The sequence below is a fragment of the Hippoglossus stenolepis genome, chromosome 4 (genome assembly GCF_022539355.2).
Source record: "Hippoglossus stenolepis isolate QCI-W04-F060 chromosome 4, HSTE1.2, whole genome shotgun sequence".
Lineage (NCBI taxonomy): Eukaryota > Metazoa > Chordata > Actinopteri > Pleuronectiformes > Pleuronectidae > Hippoglossus > Hippoglossus stenolepis.
The window spans coordinates 12,770,983-12,785,599 of record NC_061486.1 but is presented as its reverse complement, the minus strand read 5'-3'; the positions used below and the strand labels follow the sequence as shown (position 1 = coordinate 12,785,599).

Below are 14,617 nucleotides of genomic sequence, written 5' to 3'. Positions count from 1 at the left end.
ACAAAAATAAACAAAACAAAGGGAAATAAAGTTCAGTTTACTTTTTTATAGCACAATGAAGTTTCGTTACGCGTTTCTTGACAACACAAGTGTGTGTGCTTATGCCCAAAAAATATATGTATATACTTGTGTATTTAATCGTGAGTTTGTTCGAGCTAGGGGCCGTCAACAACTTATGTTAACATAAATGCCTTCAGCGGGGGTTAGGGTTAGTGCGTAAGCCACTGTTTCTTCTTTAAGGAGACTAAAACATGAGCAGTAGTGTTGTGTAGCTGTTTATTTAGAGAACTTGTATGGAGGTGAAATTGTTTTGCCATGGTCACAGTAGGAATTTTTATTTGTGCTTGCTGAAAAGCTGCTGATTGATTTGCCTCCCACAGAAGCCAACAAAATTAATAGTTACAGTCAAATTGGGAGCATTTGAGATATTGGTGCACATCAGGTGGCACAGCTGTTACTGTGACCTGCCCTGTAGTCATGGCAACTGTGTGGTTTCACCTGTAGTTGCGTGCTACGGTGAAAAGCGGGGGTCTGATCACTTTGACACTGGTTTTTTTTTGCTGAAGCAAACAGTTGAAGCAACAGCCTCCTGCTCTGCTGTGATAAGACTGATATTAAAATAACGACTGATGGACTCTGTCTGTCAGAGTAACTCTGCACGTACAATCTATGTATGGATTCATCTAACCAGGCTCACACAGGAGTTCAACTAAACAGACAGTATAGAAGCAAAAACTGTCGACAAAGACCAGATCACAAGATACAGACATGTTGGAGTAGGTGAGTATGTGAATTTCTCATTATCTAATCCACTGAAAAACCACAAGCTACAATGAATTGATCCTACTGAGTTTTGTCTGTGTAGCCAAACCCCATCAGCAGGCCAACATTATCGTTTCCAAACTGAAAATGTTTGTTAATCTTACACCACTGAGGTTTGAATACAGTAACTAGTTAGTTGTCGCTTGAATTTAAACCTATTTTCGTTTTGGGGCATTCGCTGAAAAAAAAGAAGGAATCTCTCCATAAAACTTATAGCACCTTAAGAAAAGAATTTATAATGTTTCAAATAATATAGGGCTATTTGTGAACTTTTCAAAATGTACGTTTAATGGTGGACAGACTGGCCGGCTGATGAAAACAGCAAATACTGACAAATGGGCCAAAATATTTTTGGTTTAGGTGTTTTCACATGCTTTTTAATGATACATCTTTAATATTGTCAGCTTTGTCCTTTAATAAGTACAAGGGAAAACAAAATTAGACTTGGCTCAGAGTCAGTCGGGCTTCAAGCCACTTAGTGACCGCCATCCTGTAAATATGTCCATCATTACATCCATAAAACAGCCACACGTGTCACCTAACTGGCCAGAAGTAACATCTATGCATGTTTAAGCTTCAGACTGCATCAAGCACGATATGTAAAAGCACAGCTCACAGACCTCTAAAGCCTCACAGTTTTTCACTCTCCTTCCAATATGTGCAACACTGTTGTTAAGGTTTGCTTGATCTGCGTTTTACATATTGCCAATTGAATGGAGTGACAGGCCGAAACAGTGGCACGCAAACCTGCTACACAGCCTCGTATCAGCTTTTTACACCCTCAATGCACAGACCAGAAAGGGGCCTGAATGAATGCATGTTCTTGTCCAGCAAAAACACTTGATTAAGCAAAAACCACAATTTACTCTCCAGCTTCTTGTTGATTTATGTGTGTGGAGAAAAGCAAAAGCATTGTATATTTTCAACAAACGGCCTCCGTCATTAGGAAGCTCAATCTCCGGAAGTGAGGCTAGAAAATATTGCCTCGGGATCTTCCCACCATCCCTTGTCTGTGTTGACCCGGTTAAGTACGGACTAATAAAATTGGAAGCAGCAAACATCAATCACACCAGTAAAAGCCCAATAACAATCAAATAACCCGGGGACTGTTTGAGTGTCATCAAGCCCAAAAGGTGTTTTCCTTTTCACTCCCCTGTTTTTTTCTTTTTCTTTGTCATTTTTTTTCCTGAGTTTCAATTTCTCTCCCCCTGTGAGGTCGAGTTGTTCTATAAAATTGTCCAGGTCAAAACTGTCTATTACCCAGCCCGCTGCTGGAGTGCATGACACGGAAACACAACTGGTATTAAAAGTTGATATTTTCCGCAGCAGTTATTCTCCTCGTAAAACTTTCACCAAATGGGTACAAGAAACTAGAGGCCTTTTTGAAAGTTGAGAACAAAATCATATAAAAAATAATAAATATAAAGGTGAGAAAAGTCTATGAAAGTGCTGTCTTCCATGAAGGCAAAAATCACAGTGAAATTCCATCTTCCTTCTTTTGCACACCACAGCAAAACAGCAATAAAGCCACGAGTTTGAAGCTATAAAGAAATGCAGACTTTTAAAGCATCGTCTTATTCCCAGGCCAAGAGGAGCCTGGTTGTGGACTGATAACTTTGGAGGAGGAAGCACGCTCTTACATATGCACGAGCAGGTAGTGTACACACACTAACACGGACACACGCACACACCCACACACCCACACACACACATTGTACTCATGGGTATTGTTCAAATCCAGCTTCACACACACACACCACAGCGGAGTTTCTCCTTTTAAAACCTCAGGGTGTTGGAGATGTCTTCACACAACCCTCCTCACTTTCCCTCAACTGTTTTCTTATCCTTAAAAAGTTGCTCTCCAGAGCGCAGCAAACTGGGAAGAGAGATACAGTTCTCTCACAGGGCCCTGGAGTCCTGTTTGAAGAGGAGCCACGGAAGCTCTGACAATATTCGTAAAAAGATACTAGGTCTTTAGCAAAAAGGCTAGGTCTTATTAATTTTTTGGAAAAACACTTTTGTGCTTCACTGTAAATAAAATAAAAGCAGGATATTCAAATACCAAACGAGTTGAAAACAGGGACAAAACAAGTACACAAAAAAACATTGAAATACAAGGACAGGTCTTGTGTACTTTGTGTATCATGTGCACATGCCTCAGTGCTTCGGAGTCTGTGTGCCAGCAAATCTGCCTCTGCGTCTGCTTTTATCAGTCCACACTGTGTGCACCGTTGAATTTCTCCCATTATGTATGTGAGTGGATATGAGAGCATTCATATGACACAAGGGTAGACTGCAGGAGAACTGAGCGAACGATCGAGAGTGTGGTGCCTTACAAAGGCAGGAGATGGTTCTTACAGTTGGGACTTAAAGCAGGTCTGAGGCAATAACAAAAGAAAAGGAGTTGGGATTTAAATATTGAGACGACGTGATTCCCCAACAGTGGCAGAAAGCTGGCATCAGAGATGGATGTCCCTACAGGTAAAGCTCTGCTCGGTCTGAAGTCTTTCAGGAACCAAGACTAACACAGTGTTGAATATCTGCGAGCACATGGGTATTATTAATGAGCCTAATTAAACGATTGATACATTAACACCCCAGGCTGTTTATTGATTTGCTAGTGGCTTAATAAACGTGTATTTACATCATTCAGTGAAGAAAGACTCACTCAAATGTCTGACATTAGCCATGAGTGTGTTTGACCGAACGCTTAGGAGTATTTTCCTATCATCTACCCTGCTGTTGTAGCATCATAAAAAATAATGACTAATATAAAAAAAATTTCATTAATACGATAATGTTGGTGAAATTGTTAACGGTGTGACTTGGGCAACCTCTGTGTGCATGAAGGGAAGCAGTGGGTGGCTCTTTGTATCTTTGTGAATTTGTATGGATATGCTTTTAGGGAAGTGGTGGTTGTTGCTGGTGGTCAGCTTCTGCAGGGAGGGCCACTGGTGTAACTTTGTTACAGTACAATTTTCATGTACTTTACTTAAGTAACTTTATTTTTCGAGTATTTTACCACAAAGTCCTGTACTTTTTACAGTGCATTGCAATACATGTTCACATTGTTACCTCTGCCAAGGAGATTGTTTTCATTTTGTTTGTCTGTCTGTGACTTAGCAGGATTATGCATAAACTACTCGGAGGATTACCATGAAACTCGATGGATGCGCCTGGTGTGGGTCAGGAAAGAGCCCATTACATTTTTGAGCGGCTTTGAATAAATCCGGGGATCCAAGAATTTTCACTTTCTCTGCCGCCTTTCCTACAGAATTCATACTTTCTATAGCAGCTGGGGTGCATGTACGCACACACACAGACGTCGCTCTTACGCACAACAGATTTCCAAGTGACAAGGACACCGACTAAAGAGGGAAACACAAGTTCTCGTGTGAGAGAAAGAGAGCTGCATTGCATGACTTGCTGGTATGTGCACAGCTACAGCTGAAACTATGAGGTCTGACTGTCTGCGTGGAAGGTCACAGTTTCATGGATGATAACATCAGAAATGGAAGAGGCTACATAATGATGTAGCAGACCATTGCATCAGGGAATAAGTTAAATTTGACAAGAACTTTTACTTTTAATACTTTCAACTCCACCATGGGGGGAACAGAACTAAACACGTGGAATGAGGCAAAGTAGAATAAAAAGATTCAAGGTGTGTGAATGGGATTCATTTGGGAACAAGTGTGCACTGTATGAGAGGATCCGAGGCCAAAATAGACCAACAAACACAGGTTACACCATCTGTTTGAAGCCTGTTCAGTGATGCTCCGGGTTGCTTGGATACTTGCTTGTAAATCTAGTTATTTTTTAATGTTGTTCGTTGATTCCAGTTTCACCCTGGATTGGATTCATAAATTGAATCCTTCTGAAAAAGTAATAGGATGCCTGTCGCTTGATCTTTTGTCGAGCAAAACACACTGGGTCCACTTGAAAAGGTGACACTCGTGGCTCTGGAAATCCGGCAGCTAATAAGCAGAGATTAGAAAGAGCTGTAAAAACAGACTGCCCTTTCTACCGCTTCCTGCTCTACTGCTGTTTTCCAGGAGCCACGCATAATTTAGAACAACACAACTGAGTCATCAAAGAGTGGACTTTTTCTATTTCATCAGTGAAGCTACTGGGGCTACAAAGACCTTCATTCACTAACAGTTAAAAAGTTCCTGTAACAAACCACATCGGTGATTAGGAACACAGATTGTGGCCTTGATTGTGGAGCAGTTGGAGAGATTGAAGTGAGAAGGTGACGTCCACATGGAACTGTAATGAAACAGCTCTGTAAAAGCCAGTTGGACATGTCCAGCCTGCACACAGACACACAAACTGAACACACACACACGAACGCTGGTAAGAGAGTGCCCATAAATACTGTAAGTGCTTGTGCAGGCACACACACACACACACACACACAAACACACACTGCCTCCCAGGCCAGTGCTACAGGTAAGGAATTCTTAGGAAGGCTTTCAGCTGCGGCTCGTCTGCCGCCCACAAGCGAGATAACGGCGACACGGCAATCACACCATGATGAATGAGCTGTGATAGGCACTGAAAATTGCTCCTTGGTGGCTTCCGAAGTTTGGTCCAGGGACTCGGTATCTCCAAAGTGAAATCAAATCTCTGTGCTCCACCAATTCTTTCTTTCACACCCTCTTTCTGTTGTGAAAATATTGTCCTATTTGTACTCCTCCTCAACACACACACACACACACACACATCTCCATCCTCCCCTGTGCCCTTCCCCTCCTGTGCGAAATGAACCGTTCCGTGTGAATCCCAATCAGTCTCAATGAGACCAGTGAGTTGTTCAGTGGCAAAATGGGGCAATATGTCCTTCCCTCATTCTCACGGGTCCCAGACGATAAGGCAGCCACTCAGAAAAACACGCTGGGCCAATTGCCTCTGCTTACAAGCTACTTTGTGTGTTATCATCGGATTCATCAGCCAGAAGGAGGAGCTGGGCGAGTGACAGGCTTGTGTGTATATCAAGCGATCACATGCAGCTGACTGGAAACGTGAAGGGTGTTACACGGTTCACACATAAATCCATGTAGAACAGCCTTCAACGTTTTACAGTTTCCCGCCAACGTATAGAAACAATATCAAAGGTACTGTAAAACAGACAATGGACAGATTGTCCAGAGCATTTCATTCTTCTCACAAGGTTTTAACACATCTGCTCTGTCCATCAAACAGGAAGGTGATGGACTGAAGGTTAATACTTATTCACTGTTAACAATTTGAAGAATGAATGGAATGTTGCAACTGCATTTCATATGCTGTTATTACACAGTGCATGTTTATTTGTTCTCATTTGTTATCTTCGTATACCAAGTATTATTGTACATGTATTTTGTAAATACCCAGGTTATCCTATTCTGTAACTTTACATTACGATTATTATTATTGTGGATCTGTCTTTTTTTACTTACTTAGACATGTTATTTTTTGCTGTTACAAAGCTTCCCTGCTAAAGTTTTATGCTTGCACATGTTTTCAGCCACAACTTAATTCCTATAACTGGGACATGGGTTCAGTGATCAGCTGTGATCACTGAAATGTGCACTGGTTTTTCCACATGACATCAATGACATGTGGCTGTTTCCTAGAGGGTCTATTGGAGCTCATTCAAACCAAACTACTGTATATGTATTGCTTTTGCAGAATGAAGAGGTCAGTGTGTCATTATGTTAAAGCAACAATCCAACAGGCACGCCCCCTCCATGCAGCAATCACCTAAGTGTCCGTAAACTTTGAATCTGAATGGTCATCTGATATTCCCTCCACAACTACCCTCATCCCTTTGTTCTGGACAACTGAGTGCAACAACATGAATGGTTTCAAGAGAGACTGTGCTATTGTCCCAAACTGTATTTACTATTCAATGTTTTGAGACGACAGGAACATGCAAAATGAAGAAAACTCTTGTGGAGAGAAGGGGAAGGCAGTGGGACGCAGCGAGCATTCAGAGCCACCTTCAAATCCAGAGCTGCATACTGAATCTCTATCGCCTTTTTCATGAATACAAGAATGAGAGGCTGCTTCAGACACGTGCATGTTTGGTTTTGTCTAACTATCGTCCAATATAACCTTTAAATTGAGTTTAATTAATTAATTAGTACTCTTAAAATTTGTTTGGCCATTTGTTCTGTAATGGATTTCAGTGTAGGAGCATTTAAACAATTACCATGTGTTTAAGTAATCAATGATTCAGATGACAAATTTATTTGCTGTTTGCTGCAACAGTTTAAACAAAGCTTTCATTCAGGAGAGGTATGTGTTTTATATTTTATGAGCCTTTAACAATTCATAGATTTTGGATCATTAACATGGCAAGTGATTAAGGACATTGCCTAAAAACAGCATCTGTTGTAACAGGTTCCACAGTGAGGGTGGTGAGACCCGCGCTCACTGGATCTATATTTACAACAGAGGCTGAGAATGGCTGACATGGTGAATTATAAGCTCCTGCTGATGCACTGTGATGTGCTCTCATCTGAAGTACTCAGAGCAAAACAATCGCGCGGCATCAGTTCCTCTGATCCCAAGAGGACCGAGTTTGGATCTGAAAACACGAAATGGGGTTTTGATATGGTAATCGTCTGTCAACCGCGGAATGTCCGCCAAGAATGGACTATACTGTTGATGTGTGCGTCCCGGTGTGCATACTGTAGTACCTACCAATATACAGCACTTACCAATATTGTCGTAACGGTGAGAGTAGTGTTGAAGAGGGTGTCTGTCACATTGATTGATGGAAGCTTTTTCTCCATGGACAGTCCATCTTCAGAGTGCCACAGGCCGATCTGCAAACAGAGCACACGTGCACACACACACAAATTGCTTTAGAGGACGTTTTATTGACTTCCATTCATTTCCTGGAGATTTACTCTCACTACTATTTGCCTCAAACCCTAACCTTAACCTAAATATAACCTTACCTTAACCTTAAAATATTTCTTCAATTCAAAATTAAATGATTTACATTACGACAGCCTTTTGTCCCCATAAGTAAGACAAGTCCCCATAATGTGACTGTGTAATCAGATTTAGGTCCCCACAAGACAAGTGATACCTAGACCACACAAACATACACACACATAAAAGAAACAGTGCATATATAAGCAATCACCTAAGAAAGGCCAAAAGAAACAATCTCTGTAGAAGAATCAGTTTGACCTTCACTTGAGACAGTGTAGGACGAACAGGAAACAGTGGACACGTCCCCACGCTGTGACACAAGGTGATAGTGAAACTTAGCGAGACTGCAGGAGGAAACAATGACAACATGCGTGTGGCTCCTTGAGGAGTGAACACAGGGCATGTGTTCAATCAGAGGCAACAGAATGCATTCATTAAACCAATTACCGGCAAATCCTGTGGCACGGAGCCACATTCTCATTCTCATTACAGCTGAACGGGGGGATTCACACCACCACCTCACATGGTGTCTGTCCTCCCATCCCCTTTCAGTCTGTCTCTGCCATCTCCTGTTTCATTCATTTACCCAAATCTGTCAAAACCTCGAATCCATGATGATGATAAGAGTAAACGTGAAGTACACATTCCTCTTATTCACCTTCATCTTAACATGATGGCATTGACAGGGGGGGAAAAAACACCGTGGTAATTTGTACGCTCTGACCTTGAAGGATTTACACGGCTCCTCTCATGGTTAGGAAAAAAACCTGCAATCCTGCGACACACCTTTGCTGGAAAGACTTGGTGACACGAAAGAGGCTACTGTCGGCAAAGCAATTTTCTCTTCCTTATCGTGGTAGTTTGACAAGCTATGATTTCATTTATGAAGCCGATGCAAATTACCAACAATTTCAATGTCAATAATATACAGAGAAATTGCTCTATGTGTTGGCACTGTAGATAAACTGTAGATAAATCAAGGTGAAGACGATGTGCAAAATATAGTTTGTGTAATCTTCACTGATTCAATTTATCTCCCGTTCAGGTTTAATATGTGAGAAGTATTTTTAGAATCGGCACACTGCAATCCAACTTAGATCATACACCCACTTTTTGCTATGGAAACGGTGCAGCGCTTTCAGCACTTAATTAAAGTTGCACAGAAAAACGATCCTCGCTGAGAAATAAAATGTTGATTACTCAAAACATTCAGCATTTAATTATTTACATTTACACTCTGTAATCTACCTTATTAAGTAAACATTACCACCTCTGAGAGGAAGAAATAATATACCTTATTATATTAATCAACCTCCCTGCACCATGAATATTATAGAGGAGGAGAAATGAGAGAATATCATTTTATCCTTGATACTTTGTTAGCATATTCTCTGATTACATGCAAGAAAACCATCGGGAACATTATTATTAGAGTCAGAGAGGATGAACTGTTGGATAAGCTCTTGAAGTCCGATTGAAAAAAAAAAAAAGAAAAAGCTACGGCAAACAAAGCTCTCCAGGCTTGGTTATAGACTGTTTCAAGGCTAAATTGTCAGAATTCTCAAGAGGTTTCAAACCATTCATGTTGATCAGAGCCTTCGTTTGGAGGCAGTTTAACCAGGCTCCCAATACGGATTATAAATTCTGATGCTATGATACAAAAAAAGAAAAGAGGAGAGAGCTCACAGAATCAAAGCTTTCCTTTGAGTGTGTGATCAAAAAGATTTTGCCTCCCATTTCCTCTGCTGTACCTGTTGGCAGAAACAGCACCTTGCTCACACAAATAGTCTACATCTACCCAAACACCCCTGCACAACACATTGCACACTCTCAATCGTGAAAATGCAATCGTACTGTGGCACGATCAGAAAAAGGGACTGGTGGAATATGGTGTTCGGCAATCAGCGCACACAATCAGTTGTCAGAGCCTGTAGAGGTGGCGGGAGGTGGAAGTCTGTGGCTCAGCAGGTGTAACCAAAGGTCTGAGTGTGGGGGTGACTGAGAGGGTAATGGGACGAGGTTGCACGGTGACTCCTGCCCACGAACAAGGAGGGAGATGAGGCAGCTGGGTGCAGGAAGGGAGAGGAAGCTAAAGCTGGCGGGGGAGGAACTGGTCCTTTGGTGGCCCGGGGCGTCAACTCTCTTTGGGGCAAGAGAGTTGGCTCTCTCTCTCTTCGACCAAGAGGAATGAAGATGTATATTTTGCTCAGGCGCACACACACTGTGGCATTTATCAAGAAGACTGGGAAACTTAAATTGTTTAAATTGCTCTGTGTAAAATTAAATGTAATAAATTGTTTATCTACTGTATATATTGTTGTTTTATGTCCGATTGTTATTTTATGTCCGATGCACCAACCACACCAAGTCAATTTCCTGTATGTGTAAATATACTTGGCAATTAAAAAGAATTCTGATTCTGATTCTGATTCTGATTACAATTTTCATTATTGATTTGTGCAACAGAAAAGGGAAGCTTCTTATTATAAACAATGTGTGTGAGTGTCTAAAATGTTGAGACACCAACACACAACTGATTGAATATTAACTAAACTGAGAACCACTAAAAGAACATCAGTAATATTACCTGACTTTTCACTTGAAACACAGTTTGAAATAATTTTGCAGGTTGTGCAAACACTAAAGTGAAGGGAAGCATAACCACGGCATTAATCCTGGTGAAGCACCAGCATTGAGCCATTGCAAAAAAAAAATCTCATTATGCACACAGCACAACCCAAGAATCCATTAGCTTCATCAGCTTTTATTATAGAGAGAGGAAGCTGCACATTGCCATACACCAGGCTGTGTTTGTGTACAACAATATAATAAGCTGGAACTGGATGTTTCTCATTTGCAGTGCCATTAATCTGGTATTTACACTGCGATTAAAATAAATAACTAGCGTGCGGTGCAGTCGGAGAATCTAGGAAACAAGATTCAAAGTTTAGACTGCTGACGAGTACTGTGCTCTATTTATTTTACTGAGAAACGGGGAGCCAAGTAGAAAGAATATGGCATAACAAGAGAGAGAGGGGGCTAGGAGAGGAGCAAAAGGGAAAGGCTGAAAGAGAAATAGAAAGATGCAGGGGAATGTCAATCACTTACTGAGTAGGTGTGGTGAAGTCGGCAAATGGCAAGGAAATCAATGAGAAAGTATGAGGAGCAGCCAGCTAGGGAGGCAGAACATAAGAGAAGCAGAGAACAAGAGAAGGAGACGGAGAAAAGTTAGAGAGAGAGAGTTTATGCAAGTAAGAAAAAAAAAAAGAGTGAGTGAATGAGGAAAAGAGAGAGAGAGAGAGAGAGAGAGAGAGAGAGAGAGAGAGAGAGAGAGAGAAGCACCCAGTGAGGGATTACCCAGGGTTCATTCTTCAACCTGGAATTACAGCACAAGGAAAAGATTACGGGGGCTGCTCAGTGAAGCGTCGGGATTGGCTGACTATCCTGTCAAAAAATGCCGTATCCAATAGGGTGTGGCAAGACTGCACTGTGACAGACACATCCATCACGTGTGAGGGAAGCAATGGCTGCCATTATCAAACATAATGTCATACAGTGCACTTAGAGCCGGGCTAAAGCATTCAGGTGTCACGGCGGTGCAAATGAGTCTGAGTCGAAATGCGTGTGCGTGTGTGTCTGTGTGTGTGTGTGTGTGTGTGTGTGTGTGTGTATTTCTCAGGCGTATACCTGCATGTGTGCCTGTTGGTATTGGAGAAGCAAAATATCCCCATGGGCCCCTGAAGATGGACTTTTATTGCTCTCATGGCAACATTACAACTACTTCAGGTTTGGGGAAAATATGCTGAAGTTGACGTAGTCTTTACCCACCAGGGGACATAACCACTTGTTGAATCAGCAGCTGGAGTGTGGTTAAGAACTAAACAGAGGACAGTTATATTTAGAGAGCACCCACTCCGCCTCACAATGATCCCATTGTTCAAATGACAAGCAAAGTCATTGTGCTGGTGTTTGTTTGTGTGGAGCCGTCGAGCGTGTTTTCTCTATGGAATAGTGAGTGGGAAAAAATGTGCTAACTTCTCACAGAAGCTCTCCCTGGTATTACTCATTATCAGCAGAAAAGAGACTAATCAGGTTGGCGCCACAGGCAAACTTCAGGGGCTAGACAAACACAGGTGGTGGTGTAGGTGGTTGGCACTGCCATTCAGTGAAGAGAGGAGTGGGGAAAGCTGTGACTTGAGTGCTGATGGAAGGAGCACATAGACCTGGTTACACATTTAATAATTTCTATAAACAGATTCCGTTATGCAAAATCTGTAGGAGAGGGACACGCATTTGGCGCCAGAAGTGTACTGGTTCTGACCAATCACGTTTGAGGAGGCAGGTAAACAGTCCCTGTGGAGACCGAGAGAGGCCGAACACATAGACCCGAATGATTTAGCTATCGGCTTTTTCCATTGCACATGCAGATAGCTGTTAATAGAGATTAGCCAAAATGCCGTCTGGACCTAAAACACCGACAAAAATGACCTCTGTCTGTGGAGAAATATTTGAGTCCGACTGTAAACTGTGTACAGGGAATGGACCACAGAGTCTTAGCCCATATCCACTGTCTACACAGGAAGCCACAATATATTGGCTGTTGCCCAAGATTTGCGGACTGTTTCATTAGAGAACGCAACGGGAAAGTCCGGACCAAGGTCTCAAGCAGATTCAAGTTTTGCTTTTTACATTGCAATTTGAGGAGCACACAAAATAATTCTGTATGACATACGTGTATCCTGTCGACATCACCTTTGTTGGCTGAGTCTACCTATAGTAACGTTAGTATCTTTTCAGCTGCGTGGTTAGCCTTTCCATTTCAATGTAGCAAATTATAATTTAAGTTAGTTAATTTACATCGCTATTGCCAATGTAATATCATTATGGTATTACTACCAGCATCACTAAGCATCAGGCGCAGTTCTCGGCGCTGGTTTGAAAGAGCCAAATCAACGTCCTTGTCGTTTAAATATTATATTCTTGGGGGCAAAGACTGCAGGCCTGGGCCACTGCGTTTCTGGAGAGACCAGTAAAGCTTCCACTTCTTTCTCTTCTTCTTTTGTTTAATGCAAGGCAGCACACTCATTATTTGGCATTATGGTGAATAAAGGCATTGCCTGTTTAATCGTCGGAATGAGACACAAGCTCCGGGTTGAAGAGAAGGTCTTTTCGGCTGTCAGAGCGAATCTTCAAAGCAGCACTGCGTGTTCTCCGAGCGCTGCGTCCCCTGTTGAGCGGACAACAAACCGCAGATGACCTTGCAGTCACAGTCCCGCCTCATTCTGTCGACTGCTGACAGACCGAATGTCTTCATCTACTGTGTGGCGACCAAGTTAATGGTCTAAACACTAAACACTTGGGACAGACCAAGACTTTACGGATGTGTAATAATCATGATCTCCCCATTTCCTGCTATTCACCCCCGCCTGACAGTGTATTATAGATATGTGATGCGAAGTGCTTAAATATAACAGGGTCATGCTTGTATGACATGATAATGTGACACACTTACAGCAGCTACAAAATGACTGTGTAGATGGACAACGCCACACTGTCCAAGCACAAAACGCCTGCTTTCTAGGTATAGTATATCTCAGAGGCTCAACTTCAAGAATACACGGTGCTTAAAATCTCCATCAAAGACTTCTGGGAGTACTTATAATCATTAGGGTTATATCCGACTGACTATTTCGTCAGTATCAGATTTGGCTGTTCAATATTAATTGTGCCTTCGTTCCATTTGCATTAGGTTTATTCAACTGCTGGATTTTTGAACGGATTTCTGTGGGATGTTCAAGGTGACTGCACATAGTAAACAAGCCATCCGAGCTAATGGTGTGTACTATGCTAGCGGCAGATCAGAAACATATTCGTGGTCATTGGATATTAAACAAAAGAAAGACTATACTGTGAGCTGCAAATTCCCTAGGGTTGCCATGGTAGTAGTTGTTACCGGTGTTAGACTATCGCCAATTACATAACTTGCCAACTTGCCTCACCGTCTATTTCATTTTCAACTATAAGTGGTAGCATCCATATTCATCATATAAAAGTTCTCTGTAGTACAAACTAAAAGCAGAGAAGAGTCACGTCGCAGAGAAGCAGAGTCTCATCAACAAGAGGAGAAGTGGCGAACTAAATAGTTGGTCAACTCTTACAAATTAGACTTTGGCGGATCGCCACAGTCTTACAGGGATTTTGCCTCAGAGAGCAGCGTGAAAGTGAGGAGATCTCAGTCTGTAGCTATTTCTGGGAAACAAAATGTCCCCAGAAGTGCACTGCACACTGACTGAAAAATAATGAATGCTTAAATGGAAGAATCTCAATTGACTGAGGGGTCTACTTTCAGAGGGCAGCACTAATCTCCTACTTGGCTCCTTCTGGGATGGAGGGGGAGCCTGTGAGTGGGTTCATTTAGAGGCTTTGTGTTTGAGCATGGTGTTGTTTGGGTTTGTTTATTTACATTGTTGCCTCATTATCACATTTTAAATTTGCCTAGTGAAATAAATAAATGAATACCTATAAGGTTACAACTTAGCTATGGTTGTTCTGTAGCTACCATAGGCTTACTTTACATTATATGGGGAGTCTTGGTAGAAATCGGTGCATTGTGCAGACCGATAAAAACAGAGACACTGAGGCAAACTTGCAGGCACATAGGCACAGAGGCACTCGGGCACATACACATAAATTTGCATGTACAGGCATACGACACACATACACACACTCAAACACACACACACCCACCCAGCCAAGCAACAGATACGCAGTCTCACCCAGCCTTGAAATCCGTTAAGACTGGGGGCTCTTGCAGAACAGCTCATCCATTCTGCTTTTGATCTATTCCCCATCTCCAGCCTGCAAA

At 42.0% G+C, this 14,617-nt stretch overlaps 1 protein-coding gene across 1 annotated transcript in view; it reads right to left on the bottom strand.

Annotated features, from left to right (window-relative positions):
• Positions 1–14,617, bottom strand: part of grik4 (glutamate receptor, ionotropic, kainate 4) — a 155,131-nt gene that overhangs the window by 24,489 nt on the left and 116,025 nt on the right. The window contains exon 10 of the mRNA XM_047339706.1: positions 7,530–7,637. Within this exon, the coding sequence (XP_047195662.1) occupies positions 7,530–7,637 (108 nt within the window). The remainder of the gene's footprint in view (positions 1–7,529; positions 7,638–14,617) is intronic.